The 20,375-nt window shown below is 47.3% G+C and overlaps 1 protein-coding gene across 1 annotated transcript in view; it reads right to left on the bottom strand.

Annotated features, from left to right (window-relative positions):
• LOC139050093 (phospholipid-transporting ATPase ABCA3-like) overlaps window positions 1-20,375 on the bottom strand; it is a 92,485-nt gene that overhangs the window by 9,993 nt on the left and 62,117 nt on the right. The window contains exons 4-9 of the mRNA XM_070526301.1: window positions 16,771-16,901; window positions 14,744-14,882; window positions 8,861-9,200; window positions 7,970-8,095; window positions 4,860-5,138; window positions 4,196-4,410 (exon numbers count right to left, since the gene is read on the bottom strand). Coding sequence (XP_070382402.1) covers window positions 4,196-4,410; window positions 4,860-5,138; window positions 7,970-8,095; window positions 8,861-9,200; window positions 14,744-14,882; window positions 16,771-16,901 — 1,230 coding nt within the window. The remainder of the gene's footprint in view (window positions 1-4,195; window positions 4,411-4,859; window positions 5,139-7,969; window positions 8,096-8,860; window positions 9,201-14,743; window positions 14,883-16,770; window positions 16,902-20,375) is intronic.

Raw genomic sequence — 20,375 nt, 5'->3', positions numbered from 1 at the left:
CCAGAATTCGAAAGCGGTTTTCACTACCGATCAATAGATGACAACTGGGTTACTTTTAAAACCAAACTTGCCGAACTAACATCCAAATTCATTCCCACCATTATATTTCGTGCCAATCACAACAAACCATGGTTCGCAAAGTCCTTGAAAACACTTGAGAACAAGAAGAAACGACTTTTCCGTGCATCAAAACTAAACCCAAGCGAATGCGCATGGAATAAATACTACGAGGCCGAGTCAACATATTTGCGGTCCGTTTCCAATGCCAAACACGCATATTTTCATACTCACCTGCCGCAGATCCTACTCAATAACCCCAGAAAGTTCTGGCAAGTTCTAAACCCTGATCATGCGTCTATCATCCCACTTACCGACACACTTGGCGAGGAAGTGAGTGACGTTGAGTGTGCAAATATATTTAACCCTGCATTTTCATCCGTCTTCACAAACGAAACTGATATGCCAACATTTCTCTCAACTGGCCAACCAAGATCGCTTATGCCACCAGTCACATTCCCTGCACACGGCATCACCGGTATTATTGAAAATATTAAAATGTCATCATCTGCAGGTACTGAAAAAATCACCAGCAAACTCTTAAAAAACATTCGGCCTGCTTCTTCAGTGTACTTATCATTACTGTTCACACAATCACTCTCAACAGGTAGCATACCCAGCGATTCGAAGGTGGGGAAAGTCGTTCCTGTCTTCAAATCAGGTAAGAAAGAATCGCCCCTTAATTATCGCCCCATCTCTTTAACAAGTGTGCCATGCAAAATCATGGAACGTTATCTATTCTTGCATAATGAACTTTCTTGACTCTATTAATTTCTTTATTCCTTCTCAACACGGCTTCCGTAAGAATCTATCTTTTGCAATACAATTACCTATTTTTGTCCATGACCTGCACATGGCCCTTGCTTCTAACCTTCAAACTGACTCAATCTTCCTAGATTTAGCGAAAGCCTTCAACAAGGTTCCTCACAAGCGCTTGCTACTAAAACTTTCTTGGTTAAACTTGCATCATAACGTACTGCAGTGGATAAAAGTATTTCTGGCAAACCGTACTCAATTTGTTCACGTTAATAATCAAGCCTCTAGGTCTCTTGCAGTAACATCAGGCGTCCCGCAAGGGTCAGTCCTTGGTTCCCTTCTATATTTAATTTATATTAACGACTTACTAACACATGTCTCCTGTAACGTTCGTATCTTTGCCGATGACTGTGTTATCTATCGCACAATCAGTAACCTCTCTGATCAACTAATTCTCCAAAGTGATTTAACTTGCGTCCAGGACTGGTGTAACCAATGGCTCATGGAACTAAACTCCGATACATGCAAACTCATGTCATTTCATCGAAAACGTAATCCTCTCCTGTTCCCTTATACAATCTCGAACGTCACGATAGCATTAATACAGTGTACAAATACCTAGGCATAAGGTTGTCTAACGATCTAACCTGGCACGCGCATGTCACTAGAGTGATATCATCTGCTAAGAGAAGCCTTGGTTTCCTAAAACATCATCTACGTCTAGCGCCACCAAACTTAAAATTGCTTGCCTACAAGTCACTCGTACGCTCTAAGACGGAATATGCCTCTGCCATCTGGAGCCCTAACCAAAGATATCTAACGAACTGTCTAGAATCAGTACGGAACCGTGGCACAACATTAGTTAATTCATGCTATTCATATAATGTCAGTATATCATCGTTAAAAGCAGAATCTGGCTTAACAACCCCGGCTTGTCGGCGTCGTATCGCCACTATCTACTTATTTCATAGGTTCTTTTACAGCTCACTTCATCATCCACCCTACATCGGTCCTCCTGCGCGCATTTCACTCCGCATTGGTCATCCCCTTCAAGTCGCCCGTCCACGTGCGCACACTACTACTTTTGCCGCATCATTCTTCCCACGTTCAGCCTCGGACTGGAACGGCCTTCCACACGACGTCGCCGCAATCACCTGCCCATCCACGTTTTTGAACTGTATAATTAACACATTTACCAGGGAGCAAACTTGTACCTAAACGTCTTTTCCTTGTGTATTTAATTTCTTTTATTAGCTACCCACCCCTTATGTAATACCCCCAATCCTGGGGGCCTTTAAGGTAATAAAGTGAAATATCAATGAACCATGACTATAATAAACTTCAACGTAATCTGCGTGACAAGGAAAAACGCCCATTAAAACAGAAAACGTCGCTAGTTTCCTGCTGCCGGCAGTCCATGCTATATCATTTCGAGGATCCCACATATCTTTCTTACCTTTATATAAATATCTCAGCGTCTGCTTCTCTCGTGATCATACATGGTTGTTAAACGTAATTACCATCAGGAACGACGCTAACGGCATCGTTCCTGATGGCGTTAGCAAGTAACTTGCATAAGTGCGCGTCGTAACTTGCATAACAACCCACAATATGTAAAAAAAAAACTTGCTTACCAAACGCTCGAATGGCTGGAGCTCGAGTGAAATGCGATTTCAGACTCCCCCACAAGATGTAATGAAACGTGTTGTAATGCTTTACGTCATATGATCTCTGCTGCTGGTCAAGTCTGCTCGGCGAACGCTACCTCTATGGTGCCGGGTGCCCGCTCCTAATAGCTCTGTAGTTGGCCCTCTACGGCGAGTATTGAAACACAACCATAGCTAACCGTATTGACACAACACGACAGAATGCTTTGATTTCTCTCTTGACACAGCGATAATGTCGAGGACGCCAAGTTGGGCATTTCGAGGCAAATTTAGCATCGTCTAATTGTGATTGTTGTAGAGTTTCTGCAGCTTAAAAAGAATGTCTGGGAGTAGTGTTCAGGGTGGCACGTATTGGTAGGGCTAAGAGCTGTAGCATTAGACGGAAGAATATTTCGGCTGTGTCCGCACTCTCGACGCTCAAGAACCTTTGTGAATATATAAATAGCCTGACGACTTTCACCAACGTCGATAGAAGCGCGATCGCCGAAATTAAATGTACGACTCTTGCCTACGCGCAGGTATTGGAATTACAGCAGAATGGGAATCGATTAAAATGAACAATTACTTTTGTCAAAAGAGTGGTTATGCAAATCCACTAAAACAATAATGAGTTTTGTCAGTAGACTAAACATAGACTTGTGATCGACGAAAAGGAGTAGACGACTCTTATTCTGAGACAGTCTATATAGGCTGGGAATTCACTAAGAAACTAGATAAAGTAATGACCTTAGTCTGTTTAAGGCTGTTTAACTGTGTAGATTGGCTAAAGGCAAAGAACCGGCTAAATGAAATAAGCGTCTTAACGACATTTCTCCGCACACGGTCCGGGAGTAGACCAATATCGAAAGACAATTTTTTTCTGCCTTTAGACAATATATATAATATTTTATAGCCACGTTACGAGACATATAGAATAGAATAAGGGCAATCTATAAAAAATGCATCGACGGTCTAAATAAATTTTTGTAAGGTTTAACCAGTAGCGCAGTCAGATGCTCCACGGTGTTCATTTGTCTACGAATAACACCTACCATATTCAGTTCTTTGGTGACCTCCGAATAACACCTACCGTGTTCCGCTCTTTGGTGACCTCCGAAAAACACCTACCGCGTTCCTCTCTTTGGTGACCTCCGAACAACACCTACCGGGTTCCGCTCTTTGGTGACCTGCGAATAACACCTACCGTGTTCCGCTCTTTCGTGACCTCCGAATAACACCTACCATGTTCCGTTCTTTGGTGAGCTCCGAATAACACCTACCGGGTTCCGCTCTTTGGTGACCTCCGAATAACACCTACCGCGTTCCGCTCTTTGGTGACCTCCGAACAACACCTACCGGGTTCCGCTCTTTGGTGACCTCCGAATAACACCTACCGTGTTCCGCTCTTTCGTGACCTCCGAATAACACCTACCATGTTCCGTTCTTTGGTGAGCTCCGAATAACACCTACCGGGTTCCGCTCTTTGGTGACCTCCGAATAACACCTACCGCGTTCCGCTCTTTGGTGACCTCCGAACAACACCTACCGGGTTCCGCTCTTTGGTGACCTGCGAATAACACCTACCGTGTTCCGCTCTTTCGTGACCTCCGAATAACACCTACCATGTTCCGTTCTTTGGTGAGCTCCGAATAACACCTACCGGGTTCCGCTCTTTGGTGACCTCCGAATAACACCTACCGGGTTCCGCTCTTTGGTGACCTCCAAATAACACCTACCGTGCACCGTTCTTTGATGACCTCGGTGTCGGCCGAACCACGTGACGGCGTGCCCACGGAGTCCAAGCGAAAAAATCGACCCGAGTTGCGGCAGCTCAGATAGGCGAACAGTATGACCGCCTCCGCCCACATGTAGTACAGCTCCAAGCCCACGCCCGCTCTTGTCGCCTTCAGCGGACTCCAGTCGATTGTGTCCCGGAGATCCGCGTCCAGCACTGCGAAACAAGACGGTCCCACGGTAAATATGTCACGCGGAAGCGGCTCGAGGAAACCCTGTGCGCCGAACGTCGTTTCGTCGAAGCGGGTCTTACCAAACTCAATTTCATCGAGAACGGTTTCGTAGAAAGACTTTACCGCAGACTTTTTTTTTCTTCGTCTTTACTGCGAAATAACTCTTAGGCGTCAGAAACTTGCGTAACTGCTAATTATTACAGGCTTGGTTCCCGTGCAGTTGGTTCAGTACTTTACTAACGGCAGTAACCAAAAACGGCAGACACTCCCCTCCCCCCCCCCCCCAGATGCTTGGAACCCTCTAAGAATGCTAATAGCATTAGCAACGCATGCCGCTGTATACATTACAGAAGGCCCACGTGGGTATACGCGTGTATACTATCTAGCAAAAAAAAATTTCGCTGGGTAAGGAAGGTCGGTAGGGGTCACGCACTGGCGCAGCACATGTCCACGTGGGTCTTGAGTAGGCCGGCGAACATGTCCTCCTGGTAGGTGACCTCGTAGTCGGCCGTCTTGCGGCAGAACGCCACCAGCGCCGTGATGTTGTCGAGCTTCGTGATGGCCAGCCGCCGGCAGGCGCGCCGCGACCAGTCCAGGGCGACCACCTTGATGACCGCCATGGGCACGGCGCACTGGGGCAGCGGGGTGCAGAGGAAGTCGATGTCCCTCCCGGTCCTGGACATCCACACGGTCGTGTAGAAGGTCACCAGACCTGCCGCGGAGGAAAGAACAGCAACAACGACAAAAACAGTTAGATGCTGCGGGGCGGGGTGGGGTGGGGGGGGTTATGTGCCAAAACCACGATACGATTTGGGGCAGGCCGTATAGCCGAGGAGGATAAAACAACAAAAAGAGTTACATGCTGGGGGGTTCTACGTGCCAAAGCCACGATACAATTGTGAGGCAGGTCATGCAGAGGAAAGGGGGTGGGGAGGGGGCCACTCCGTGTTAGTTTTGACCACCTGGGGTTTCAACGTGTAACGAATTCGTCGTACACGGGTGTCTTTCGCACTTGCTATGAAAGGAACACGAAGAAAGGGGAAAATAAAGCAGCATGTCGCGTTAATCACATGCTAGTTTCGCTGAATCGAAGAGAGCAACCTGACTGTAAAGGTCTCCAGTGGGCCCAGTCGCTCTGATCAAGTGTATTGGCGAGCATGGCTGCTTGTTGCGCGCCCAACAAACGGCACGTGCAATATTGCCACGCACCCTGTGCTTACGTCCCGATCCAATTAGACTTGAACCTTCGATTTAAAATTTGTGTCACCGTCATTCACGGAGTGTATGCTCGTTAGTGCACGCACTACTTGTTTTTGCGTGTCATGTGCTGTGGCGACAAGGAAAAAAAGAGCGCCGAGCTTCTCTGGTATACACAGGGCCCCGTCGGTGAAGGCACAACCATGCTTTACGGTATATTTCCACGTACTGTGTTCGGTTATCCGTGGCGAAATAATCGTTTTACGTTTCTCGTAATCATTGCAGCCGACCGATTAACTTATTCGTGCGCTTTCATACGGTCAGTCAGTTGGTGCTTATTCAAAAAGAAATTTAACATGAATCACTATGAACATGTAATTATTCTGTAATCGTGAGTGCTGACCAGAAAATACATAAAACGTCGTCCTGTACTGGCCTCGGCTTTTCTTCAGTGAAGTCTGCACCACCTTGCAATAAAATTGCCCATCTTTGTCGCTTTCGTCGGCAACCCGTCATAATTGTTGTCTGAAAGTAATAACACAACCTTTATCTACAGGATTGACTGGTGTGTCATTACATACAAACATATGACGCTAGTCTCTGAGTTACACCGCCCAGCCGGAAGGGGGGTGAGAGGGGGGGGGGGGCTCTGACCCAATTCTCTTAACCTTCACCCCGAACACCGGTATACACGAGGGTTTTCCCATACCGCTACCCTCAGCATGCGGCCGCCAGCGGCGGGTACACATACACCTTACAAAATGTATTCCATATTCTAGAGATTCCAGAACCAAGATGCAAGTTTTTTTTTTTTTGTTCAGACCTTTCGCTGCATGAAATTTCTCTTATGAGACATACCTACGTGCATGCTGGAGGCAGAAGGCTATCCTATTATTGACTTTCAACAAATCTTTTTTTTGACATTGCATGGAGCATATCAAGATGCATATAGCGCAATTTGATCTGTTTAGGTAGCATATGATACCTGAGGAGGCGTACCTTACTCTCAGGACAAACTCAAAGGCCCAGGCGGTAATTGAAAAAAATTACTAATCACGTTTTTAATTGTTTACTCGAGGAGACGTGTTGAAAATGGGAAATTCAAGCCGAGCAGCCGTGAACTTATGTCTGTTTAGCAGAAATCGTAGGGCTAGCACACCGCAATAGTGATATATCCTCCCCACCGAAAAAAAAGTGCTAAAGTGTACACCCGCGTTCAAGTTGACTTCGTTCCGAACTACTTGATGAACGCATTGTTGAAAACTGTTCAGTGGAACGCCATTATCTTTCATAGCATGCCTGAAGGCTAAATATCTCGGAAATGGTGCCATTCTTACGTTTTTTTTGCTAAACAGACATAACGTAACTATACAGCTCATATTCAATTTTGCAGTCGTAATGCGTGCCCTAAAGAGAGTAATCGAGTTAACCAGACAATTCCACTAAATTAGCCATTGAATACGGCGGTTTCCTAAGCAGGTCACATCCACTTCTACCAATACTGTAAATTTCAATACTGGAGATTTCCAAAACCATGGCTCTAAAGCTGCACATATGCATTACCTCACTCACTTACGAGACTTAAAAGCTCCATCGGTGTGGTAAAAGGTATATAAAAGAGGTGCGCAAAATACGGCTTTCGAATGTGAAATCGAATAATGGATACTTCCAATTTCTAAACAAACTGCAATGTTAAGTGTCCTTGGAGATTGACAACAGAAGGCTTAATTACGGTACTTGACGCATTCTAATTCAGTTGACGGAATTTCAGGTCAACCGAAAGCGTGTAAACGAAAAGCAAAGGAAATGTGACCGCACCTGGTGCACCTTGACGTCGATATTTGACCCTAATGAAATTACGGTGGGCATAGTAGAGGGCAATTTTTGTTGAAGAACCTCAGTGCAACACGGTAGAACCGTCCATCGTTTTAAAGCGATCCAAACGCGGTGAGGATAACCGAACGCCAAGCGTAAACGTGATATATCATCCACGTGTTTGTTCAGGAACTGGTTCATGCGCCCAATAACCGCCGTTACCATTCAGCAGATTATGTAGGAAGGCTCTCATCAGTCATTCTTGCTACCGCAGTTGACTGCAGCAGCTACTGTTGTCCGTTATAAGTATTCGAAAGGGAACGAATATTCGACATATTCGAATAGGAAATCCATGAATTGAACGTGAATCGAAGAGCACAGACCGTTCTACTCGTTTTCGAAATTTCGCATACACGCTGGTTTCGTAGTGCGCACGAGCAGGAACACTCACCGGTAACCCCGAACGCTCACCGGTAACCCCATACGCTCACCGGTAACCCCGAACGCTCAACGGTAACCCCGAACGCTCACCGGTAACCCCGAACCAGATGAACGCTGTGACGTGGGCTCTGCAGGCGCTGCGGCTCCAGTAGGCGATGTCGTATGCAGACAGGATGCACAGTATGCCGGTCATGGCGAACACCCAGAGCAGGGCCTCTGTGATAGAGTACGATTCGTAGAGCTCGCCGAGCGACGAAATCTTTGCGTATGGAGTAGGCAGTGACGTCACTGCGAGACCGCCATATTGTTTTACAGGCAGTATGGTGAAAAGCCATGCGTTACATCTCTGGCAGCGTAGTGGAAGCCACCGTGGTGGAAACTTGTGAACGGGACGGGCAATATGACGTTTTGTGACGTCACGCGAATGCTCTCTACTATTGTCTGAATCATGAGGTTCATTAGGTTAAATGATTGCAAACTGTTACCTTAGAAACGTGGAAAAGCCATTTCTGTTTAACACTGCTATGTGCAACGTATCATATACGCTACGTAGAGTTTATGGACTCAACATGGCCGATTTAGGCGCGGGAAACAATCGCAAAACGCATAGCTTCATTTTTGATTAGATAAAATTAAGTACCCCCCCCCCCCCTTCTTTTGCTGTGGGCAGTCAAGCAAACCAATTGGTGAATAATTGATTGCTAGGACAATTCTGTTTTAATTATACCAATATTACATTATTACTTTTTGTTTTGGTACAACATCTACTTTGTATGGCCAGAAATAAAAGTCACGAATTGTTTCCAATCTTTCTCGATGCGAAACTGTACTCGGACATTAGCGGGTTAACTTAAGAGTTCCGTAAGTTTTCGGTTCGCCACAAACACAACAACGTGACAATCGTGTAAAATAGCTACGGAACAACGTTTTCTTTTTTTTCTCCTCATCCGTAACAAGGCAAGCGCATCATGCGGCGCTCACTGTAGGAGATGAAATGTAGCTGGAAGTAGCACGCGAAGGCCGCGGAGACCGGCACGACCACCCAGACGTATAGGGCGAGGTCGAACATGACGTTGCAGAGGCAGTGCAGCCATCCGGGGACGCCGGTCATCAGCACCAACCGCATGAAGCCGCTAGAGCTCTCGGCGCTCGGAAACGCCACGAAGGAGGACGCGATCAGGGCCAGCGCCAGCGGCCCCATCAGGGCCCAGACGGCGGCCATGCTGTGCACCTGCTCGTCGACGCGGCCCATGGGGTCGTCGTCGTAGTGTTCGGCACCCGGGTCTCCCTTCAGTCGCCGCGTCCGCTGTTGCCTCAGCACCTGGGCCCGCAACCAATACACGCACGCGTCATGTCAAAGTATCTTTTGGCAGATCCACGGGCTCGAGCATACCATATACGCAGATGACATCACCATGTGGGTGTCCAAAGGAACCCCGGGCATGGTGCAAGACATCTTGCAAGAAGCAGTGAACGCCATAGAAGAATTTCTAATTCTTCTATGGCTCGCTTACCAAGTCGGAGCTGCTCGTACGCAGACCCACGCAGAAGGGCCGCAGGCCATACTCGTCAGACTTCGATTATAATCAAGAAATTACCGTACGAACCACTTTGGGACACGCCATGCCATGCGTCGACAAAATCAGAGTCCTGGGTATGATCGTAGAGACTAAAGACGTCAATGCCTCTACGGTTCAGAAGCTCATCACCAAAACCAACAACGCTATTGGGCTCATCAGAAGAATTGGCAATAGCCACAGGGGCCTCAAGGAACATAATCTCATCAAACTCATACACGCGTTCGTCACCTGTCACTTCGCATACGTTGCGGCAATGCTCAATTGGACACGATCCGAAAGAGACAGACTGAATGCCCAAATCAGAAAGGTCACCAAGCAAGCCCTCGACATTCCAACCAGCACCAGCAACGAGAAGCTGGGGCACCTGGGCATGCACAACACCCTGGAATAAATTGCCGAAGCCCAGCAGCGCGCCCAGCTTGCTAGGCTTTCGACGACGCCTCCGGGGCGCACCATCCTAGAGAAGCTAGGCTTTGCACAAGGAGACATAGAAAAAGACTTTGCGGACCTCCCACGGGACATTCACGCCAAGATCATGGTCCGCCCTATACCCAGAAACGTACACCCCGAAAACAGCAGGGGCAGACTACAAGCGAGAGGACAATTCCTTCTTAACCAAGCCTTGGCGAACCGTGAACGCTCAGCTTTTGTGGACGCGGCGGCATACACGGGAAACAAAGCTTTCGCAGTGGTGGTTGTGGACGGCCGCGGATCCACAAGATATGCAGCCACGGTAATTGCAAGGAAGCCTGAACAGGCCGAACAGGTTGCGATCGCTGTTGCGCTCACCGACGACAATCTTTCCCATAGTTACAGCGACTCCATAGCCGCTATCAGAGCTTTCCAAAAGGGCACGGTCTGCGCACAGGCTCTCAGAATTGTTGCAAAGAAAGAGATTAAGAACCACTTCATATATTGGTTCCCGGCACACTTAGGACCAAAGATCGGCGACGTCCCCAACCTTAACGAGGCGGCACACGAGGCTGCGCGCGCGCTTACAGACTGCGCGGCTTCACCCAAGCACTCGGAGAATAAGGACGCGCCCACTACATACAATGAAATCACTACACACTACTACCTACAACGCACACAGTATAACACGCCACACCACACGCTCACTCGAGCTCAAGTGGTTACACTCAGAATGCTACAAACAGACACATACCCCACTCAAAACAGATTACACCATTACATGCCTGAGCTCTACGATAGGTCTTATTGCACCAATTGCAATACATCCCTGAACGTACATCATTTACTCTGGCCCTGCTCGCAAGCTCACGTAAACTACGAACAGGACAAGCGCAAGTTTGAAGAAGCAATCCGGAGCGAAGAACTCGTTCCCCAACTCTGGGCCGTCCAGCAAGTCCACGACGCCGCCAGGAAACTCAACCTCCCGGTTCCGTCGTGGGAGACGCCCACTCCATGAGAGCCCAAAGCTCTCGTGGCCGGCAGGACCTGAATAAAGTTGATTTCCTTCCTTCCTTTGCAGAAAAAAAAGTGCCTTCTGGGATTTATCACTCTACGGCCAACGCCGCTGACACCGAAACCAACGCCGACGACACCGGCTTTTCTGCGACACGAGCTCCTTAACGCTGTCGCGTTAAAAAAGACACTAGAGGAATCTATAGAGGCAAAATGGTGGATAAGTGTAACCACAGCACTTTCGACAAAACGACCTTGGCTGCGACAGTTTTCATTTTTGGAATGGGGGTGGTAGTTTCGACGAGCAGCGCTCAGCGAAACAGCTACTAATTAGCAGCTATTAAATGTCACCGTTAACTGTCACGACTCCGACCACACTGCGCTCCGTTTGGTTGCCTTCACGCGGGGAGCACCTATGAAAGGTCGCGCCCAGACCCGAGCCTCGGCATACTTTAAGTATAAGCCCTATGCAAGCGATCTTGCACGCGACCGCGACAAGCGACGCAACGGAGACGGCTGTCGCGTTCGCTCGTCGTCTACAAGTTGTACCCCGTGCGAGCGATGACTCCGAGCGACGTCTCCCCAGTGTTGCCGGTATGAGGGCAGCCATATAGGCGCCGAAACTAGCGTGACGCGTGCTTTATTACCTTAAGTTGATGTGTTTTACTGTAAAAAGCAGCATAAAATATTTCTGAAAATCTTGCGGTAGGTTCTTATCCTTGCACGTATAAAAATTCAATCGTTTGCTCGTTCCGTGAGACAATCGGAAGTAATTGAGTTATGTACATTCAGTTCCGGCTTCGCGCTATTGGCTAGTCGCTCATAGCACTTCCGGACGACGAGCGACGAATTCTAGATTTGCAGAACCGAGCGATCGCGCGACAAGACCAAGCGATCTGTTCACGCGACGGCCCGATCCGTCGCGCGAACCCGTCGCTCATCGTTGTCGCGCACAAAATCACGCTCATGGGGTTTAACCTTTAAGCAGGCTATGTCGCGCCGAAGGCGACGGTTACCGTCGTCACAGAGACTCCTTCAAGGATTACTAGTGCAAACTCTGGTGGGCGGGGCTGTCATTGGTCAGCTACGCGTGAATAAACTCTGGAGTCTCAGGTCAAGTCAAGTTTATTTACAACATGCGCAAAGTACAGTGTTGAAGGTGCCAAAGACCACAATTTGATTATGAGGCACGCCTTATTGCAGAGTCATTTTTGACCACCAGGGAATATTTAACGCGACTCCATACGCACGATACAAGGGCAAGCTTTATTTTTTTATTTTTTATTTTACTTTTTATTTTGCCCCCATATAAATGCACCGGAATTTGATCCCGTGACCCCGTGCTTAGCAGCGCCACCTAATAGCCTCTTAAGCCATGGCGGTGGGTGGTCAGCTACACGTGAATGACAGTTCATATTACACGCAAAATGCGGGGAATGCGGGAGATGGAAATTCAAGACGATGAGCAAAACGAGAACAAGGCGAAACCAGGAGCCAACGTTTCGACAAGTGGACTTTTCTTCTTCCTCGAAGCCTTGAAGAAGACAAGTCCACTTGTCGAAACGTTGGCTCCTGCTTTCACCTTGTTCTCCTTTTGCTCATCGTTCATATTAGACGTATCTTTAGCAGAAGCCTTTAGCAATAACAGAAGCCCTTGTCAGGCCATATGGCCTTTTTAGCTTCTGCTTCCTTTCTGTTGTAAACAGAAGGAATAAATCCATTACCAAAAAAAAAGAAAAATATGGACACATCTAATTATTCGTACTTGCCGCCTTGGACGTATCTTGTGGTGTTATTTTTTGCGCCCTCTCTTTCTAAATTTTCAAAGAAGTCGTAGCTTTATAAACACAGCCAGGCGATATAAGTTTATCCGCGTACTCAGGATAGTTGCTAATTGTCGCGCTTAAACGCTACATATTGTTCAAGATGTTCAATTGGCCAAGTCACAAACACGCTTGAAGCCGGAAGGTCGAATAGCCAAATTCGTACATTACATCCAGATAGAAAAAGGAAAATCTAGGAGGGAGAGCCAAGTGACCATTTAAAACCCCGATTGAGAAGCAGAAAGAAAAAAAGAAGGGGGAGGGGGGGAGAAACATGAGAAAAGCTGCCAACCACTTCATAGCAAGCGGTCGGCTCAACAAGTCTCGGACAACTTTGCAACGGTGAAGCGAATGCTACAGGGGCGGAACTTTTGCAAAATGCGTCAGGTAGACCCGGCAAGGTTTCGGAGCGCTTTCAGTTTCTTGCAGCCAATGATATACCAGCGTGGCATCCACGCACAACGGTCTGGGATTTTGCTGAATGCGAGGAAAAAAAAAGTGAAAGGAAAGCATAATGTTTAACATTGAATGAGGAAATTCATGTCTCACTTTTATATAATTTCGCCACTAAATAAAACGACCAAGTACCAATCGTACTTGGTCGCGTGCTTGGTCGTCTTGTGAAGGCTCGTATAGTGGGCTTATCATACATTAAAAGCGCGCTAACCCAAGTTGTAAAGTACCTTTACTCACTCGCCTTTTCTGAAGTGGTGATGGGTGGTTTATGATAGTTTTGTAGCAAGCACCAACTGTGTTGTGATCTTTTCATTCGCGCTAATTCACTACGATGGCAGCGTGGGGCGATGGTGGAGGCTTCGTACCACCGGACTCCCAGGACGGTAAATGAAACGTTTACATTTTATGTCACCAAATATATGACGCCAGGGGCAGCTAGCGTGGGAACTTCATTGTGGTGTTGCCACCTCAACAATGTATGGCGGCGTGTTAGTTTTGTGATGCATCCTTCGTAGTGCTACAGCACGTATACAAGCAACAAAAAAAAAAGAAGAAAGCAACCTGGAAAATCAAGAACCTGGTCCTGTCCCTTCCAGTATTTTTCCCCTGCATGCATATTTGCCGTAACACTACGAAGGGCTCTGCCACATTTAAATTGTCTTTCTTCCTTTTTTTGTTTACGAAATTCCCGCCTGCGTTAGGACTAACGTTTGCATTGCTTGTGGTGCCGCCTTCCGGACGCTGCCATAAACGGTATGGCCGACATCGTGCAGCCGAGCAGATGTGACGGCATCTCATTCAACACTTTCGCCACAATCACGCCAGCCATGTTGCAGAATGTGCGGCAAGAGATAGAATACCGGATTGATATTTTCCGTGTCACCAGGGGTGCACATCCATGTAGAAGTGAGTTAAACTTTAAGTGTATTACTCGTATTAAATGTTTATGGTAACGTTCAAGACTTCATGAGTAGAGGCACATGTGTTTTAACCCATGTTTGATTTGCTGCATCCAATTAAGAGATACACTGTTTCGTTATCAGGGTTATCAGCGCACCGCCACGAGTGAGCTAACAAAGTGAGCTCGCATCCGTGTCAACTTCTGTCTACTCGCGCGTCGTCTGCTCCGCGATACGTCTACCACCAAGCGTCTACGGCGATCGGCGCTATAAGGTGTGAAGCAAGCGCATTCCGGTCACGCAAAAAAACAAAAAAAAAGACGCACCGACGCACCGACTAATGTGAACCTCAACTCGGTAATCTACATCGGTGTCTCCTTATCACAGGTCTCCACCTAGCGTTTCCGCCTCGTTGTAGCCCATGCTTCGATGTTGCGCTAGAAATTCGTTTCAGAGATTAGGGCAACCAGGCTGTACATCTAACATCGTTGGTTTGCGGCAGGAAGACGTTGCCTTTCAGACCGCAGTCTACGAGCGTTCGGTATAGTCGGGGCATGCACCGAAGAGCTGAAACCTTTCTTTCCCTTCGTTCGATTGAGCCTCGATCGGGTGACCCACCGCTGGCTTCCAACGAAACTTCCTCTCGGTGACGATGCCAAACTTGGAAACGCGTCACCTTACCTGGGGAACGTGCACCGCCAGCGTCGTCTCGAAGCGTGCCCAGTAGCTTCCGGTGTTGAACGCGAGCAGGGCACTGCAGACGAGGTCGAATGCCAGGGACTTGCTCATGATGGCGTAGGGGTTGAACCAGGCCTGCAACCTGTCCGGCCAAGGCGGAGCGCATGGACAGAGTTTGTACGCGCGAGGACAAAACTTTCTCGACTGTGTGGCTGTAAAGCAACGCTGACGCGGCAGTTTCAACTTGTCTTTTTTGTGTGTGCGTGCGTTAGAACACACACGCCTGCGCGTGCACAGACACAAAATTAAATTTAAAGGCGTAGAGTGCCCGAATATTTTATCATAATACTCGCTTCTAAAAAACCAGTCTCATGTTTGGTATTTAGGAGGTGGGTGTTTTGTGACGTTATACTACATTGGCTAGCTCTATTCCTACGATATATATATGGGCGTCACTCGCGAGAGCAACCATAAAAAACTGGCGCAACACAGTTGTTCATTTCTTTCGGTCAGTATAACGCCATGATATTTAGCCTTCTTGCTGCAAGACATCAGCAAAATATTGCTCTGTGTCTTGACGTCACGATAGTGTCGATGACGCCGAGTCCGGCACTTTGAAAGCAACCTTAGTCTTGCGTTTTTCAACTTTAATGTTTTTATAGAGTGTCATCCTCTCACACGAGAAGCGCGTGCTAATGTTCCGATAGCTTCGAGGTTATCAAGTGTACATTCCTGGTCTGCGCACAATTTTTATCCGTTTGTGGTGCCAGCGTATCGGCCGACAAGCGTCCATGGAGCTCCAAAAGTTTCGCATAAGTTGTAACTGCATCGATGCATTTTCTCGCAACTTCTGTGGTCGCCCGACGATTCTGGCATGTTTATGCCTAACGGGAGGCGTCGGCGTGGAAACCATAGGGGTTCCCCTACGTAAATTACTCGGGAGAACTCACAGCTACAACCATCCAGCTACCACAGGAATGATGGGTATCGGGATTTGTCTAATCCTCGAGCTTTAGGCGTTGCCATATGACATTATATCATTACACCTTATCTTCGTGAATTTCGAAGTCGTCGTATTATTTCTAAAGGCGCGAAGGCAATACGTTCCCGCACACTCATAAGGCAATACTTTGCTGCAAAACGATCGCTGTGGTAAGTTACAAAGCCGTTTGACGCCAGAAGCACGAAGTCAGTGCTGTTGCACGCACTTTATTCATCATGACGGCCGAACCACCGCATATGCGAGCTTGCGGCAAGCTGCTTGCTTGAAGGGACACTAAACGGACAAAATTACTAAGGCGACTGTTTGCGCATGTTGGTAGGACACGAAGGCAGCTTTTTGCGCACGAGACGAGGACGAAGAAGAGGCTGACACACACGAGCGCTCGTGTGTCTCAGCCTCTTCTTTGTCTTCGCCTTGTACGCAAAAAGGAGAAAGTTAGTTGACCTAAAATCAATGACGCTTCTACAATAGCCAACAGGCCACTCTGCACATGAGAGGTTGCTTGTTTTAAAAGCTAGAAAACACACGAAGTCGAAAGACTGGTTGCGACGCAGTCTTGAAGTTCGCGCCCCCAGTTCGCCGTGACGTCACGGGTATGAACTGCGCATGCTCGGGCCTAGTTAATTCTTTTTATCGGCAAATACGTGCTCCATCTTATTCTAAAAGAGACAAAAATTGAACAACTTAGCATGTCTCAGCTTTTTTACTAAGCTATATTGGTCCCCCCAAATACGGGGGAAAAATAAATAACTTGACATTCCTGACGTTCCACTGACGTATTGGGGTTAGGAGGACGTGCTGGAGTTAAGACCCGAATTCTAAAAAAAAAGCAATAGAAAATAACCTTGACTTTAGCTTTCTCTTCTAACAACCCATCTCTTACCGTAAAATTGAGGTGAATAAGGTTTGAAAGAATACGTTGCGAGTACAAATACATTTAGAGCTCTTCTTAGTGTCAGTTTAAAGAATTTGAAGGCCAAGCGACAACGAAGACTGCGCTTGCGCAGAACGATGGGGAGAGGCTCACTCTTCGTCGCGGAAGACAGCGCCTAGGACGGAGCGACTAGTGTAGGACACGTAGTCCGCTCTGGCCTCCTGGAGGAGCACGTCACCCGCCTTGCCGTCGTAGTGGGCCATCTTCGCTCCTTCCTCTTTGAGCTGCGCAATAAAAAACAGGCCCGAAGCTATAGTTTGGAAAAGCACCGACGCACATCTTCGAAGTAGTATAGACGCGCTACCTCACACACGTAAGAGAACCACACTTAACGAGTACTAAAGGTGGAAAAAAAACTTTTGTGATATTCTAATTTCATCATCATCACCATCAGCCTGGTTACGCCCACTGCAGGGCAAAGGCCTCTCCCATACTTCTCCAACAACCCCGGTCAAGTAATAATTGTGGCCATGTCGTCCCTGCGAACTTCTTAATCTCATCCGCCCACCTAACTTTCTGCCGCCCCCTGCTACGCTTCCCTTCCCTTGGAATCCGGTCCGTAACCCTTAATGACCATCGGTTATCTTTCCTCCTCTTTACATGTCCTGCCCATGCCCATTTCTTTTTCTTGATTTCAACTAAGATGTCATTTACCCGCGTTTGTTCCCTCACCCAATCTGCTCTTTTCTTATCCCTTAACGTTACACCTACCATTCTTCTTTCCATAGCTCGTTGCGTCGTCCTCAATTTCAGCAGAACCCTTTTCGTAAGCCTCCAGGTTACTGCCCCGTAGGTGAGTACTGGTAAGACTCACCTCTACGGTACTGGTACTGGTAATTTCGTGCAAGACCTACCCGCCGTGATAAGCCCAGTGGCAAGTGCGTGGCGCAGCTCGGCTCGAGGTCGCGAGGTTCGATGCCTGCCTGAGCATCCAACATTTCGATGGAGCCGAAATGGAAAAGTGTTCGTGCATCCAAATTTAGGTGAACGCTGAAGAACCTCCGGGTTGTTAAAACTAATCTGGAGTCCCCCTATATGGCGTGCCTCATACTGCGATTGTCGTTTTGACGTGTCTAAACCCCATTTCTTTTTTATACGAAAATTGCTTTGCCTATCGCGGTGATGCATTTGCTTTGGCGTTGCGGTGCTGAGCACAAGGTCGCAGGTTCGATATTTGTCCACGGCGGCCCTATTTCCACGGAAAGTAAATGGGAAACGTGCCGAGCTTTAGATGAACGTTAAAGAACCCCATTATGCAAAAAGGTGAGGCGTGCAGACAGGACACGAGAGAAGTGGACAGCACGAAAGCCGACCATCAGTTGATAGCCCGCGTTCGTGTTGTCTACTTCTCTTGTGTCCTGTCTGCACGCTTCACCTTTTTGCATAATAAATCCTTACGAACTAGCTCAGCTTTCTGTCGTTCAAAGCACCCCAGGCGGTCAAACTAAACCGGGGCTCTCCAGTACGTCTTCCCACATTAACCCATTGTGCAGTTTAGGCCCGTTAAAAGCCAAAATATAATTCACGAAAGTTATCTCGAAATGCCTGGACCTGGCGTCGTCAACATTAGAGAGCATGAAAGTATAGCCCGCACTCGCACTATACCTTCATGCTGGCGGCGGAACAGCACTGCCTTCGCTCCGCTACAGAGACGAATGGCCGAACGTGGGGCGTCCCCTTGAGTGTTTCTCGCTTTGTAGCCGAGATAAGAGAAATCTGAGCGGAGCAGCGCGTTATATAGACGCTCACATAGAATTGTAAATTATTGCAAAGTCATAACATAGTGCCCAATTCGCTTTGTGTGTCCGTGCGTGTGTGCGTGTGCGTGCGTGCGTGCGTGTGTGTGTGTATGTGTGTGTGTGTGTTAAATTAAATTATGGGGTTTTACGTGCCAAAACCACTTTCGGATTATGTGACACGCCGTAGTGTACGACTCCAGAAATTTCGACCACCTGGGGTTCTTTAACGTGCGCCTAAATCTAAATACACGGGTGTTTTCGCATTTCGCCCCCATCGAAATGCGACCGCCGTGGCCGGGATTTGATCCCGCGACCTCGTACGCATTATAATAAATTATTTAATGTGCGCCAGCACTTCCCAGTTATATTTTTTTTATATTCACATTGACGTTCAATTTGCAAGAAAGGGTCATGTCAGTACTCCTCTTAAAGATAGATATGTGGAGGCAAGGACTGAAACTTAAGGCACCTGGGAACTCGTGACGAATGCTGTGCGATGCGAAAACTGCCAAAATGAAGGAAGCTCACATTAACGCTTTAGAGAACAAAACATTACTTAGGCACAGTTACGCTTCGATTTAAGACACCATATTTTACTCAATGTTCGATGTAACGAAGTGACTTGGATTCCCAGACACATATTTGCAGAGCCTAATACGATGAAAACCTCGAACCGACGAAACGAACTCAATGTCTCGCCCGACTTCATGACTGTTTGGCGGAAGTGTATCAAACATAGAAATATTATGAGTACGCCGAGTTTAATATCGTCACGAACGACAACTGAGCAGCTATGAACGCTTCCTGCTCCAAAGAAGGCAGAACGAACTAGTTCATTGTCTACAATAAGCGTGCATACCTTTTCACTCTTGGATAGATATGGCGCTATTCGCACGAGTCCCACGAGCGTTGTCGGTTTAACGAAGTTCTCGCGTTAGCGAAATATCACTCGTTGCCCATCAATTTCGCAATATCGAGGTTCGGATGTGTTGCGTAGAAAGCGTAAGCATGACTTTGTGTGAATCCTAAAAGAACTTCGATAGACATCCTGCTGACTGACCAAAGCTTGGCTATTTCGGAAGCTTTCAAATCTGGTCTTCAAAATGGCACAAGCAGCTCCTCCCTCACCAAGGCCCGCACTACACTGTGCCGAGCGATGAGTGAGATTAGTGGGAATTGTGGAGTTCCATATTTCTTTTTTTTGCTTGCAGCTATATGAAGCCAGTATACAATTAAGTCAGGGAAACGTAACTATTTTACCTGTTTATTAACTTTATAACTGAAATGCAGACACATAAGGAGGAAAAGCTGCACGAAAGTAGACGAAAATGCAGCTTGCCACAGGTGAAAGCGCCTTCCGAATCGCCCGCCGTGCTGTGCTCTGTAAGGTTAAGCTATCCTGGCAGCCACCTTCCCGCACGCTTTCCCGAGCGTTTGCGCATGCTTACTAGATCTAGATCAGCGGGAGCGAATATTAGCCCTACCTTGCGTTAGCTTCGTAATTCCTAGGCCTCCTCCTGCGTTGGCTTCGCGAGTCCATCGCTCCGCTCGCTCGCTTGCATAATAATAATAATAATAATAATAATAATAATAATAATAATAATAATAATAATAATAATAATAATAATAATAATAATAATAATAATAATAATAATAATCACCATCCTGGTTACGCCCACTGCAGGGCAAAGGCGTCTCCCATACTTCTCCAACAACCCCGGTCATGTACTAATTGTGGCCATGCCGTCCCTGCAAACTTCTTAATCTCATCCGCCCACCTAACTTTCTGCCTTCCCCTGCTACGCTTCCCTTCCCTTGGAATCCAGTCCGCAACCCTTAATTACCATCGGTTATCTTCCCTCCTCATTACATGTTCTGCCCATGCCCCCATTTCTTTTTCTTGATTTCAACTAAGATGCCATCAAAAAAAATTAAATTATGGGGTTTTACGTGCCAAAA

The sequence above is a fragment of the Dermacentor albipictus genome, chromosome 9, assembly GCF_038994185.2.
Source record: "Dermacentor albipictus isolate Rhodes 1998 colony chromosome 9, USDA_Dalb.pri_finalv2, whole genome shotgun sequence".
Classification (NCBI taxonomy): Eukaryota; Metazoa; Arthropoda; class Arachnida; order Ixodida; family Ixodidae; genus Dermacentor; species Dermacentor albipictus.
This window is presented reverse-complemented; position numbering and strand designations above follow the sequence as displayed.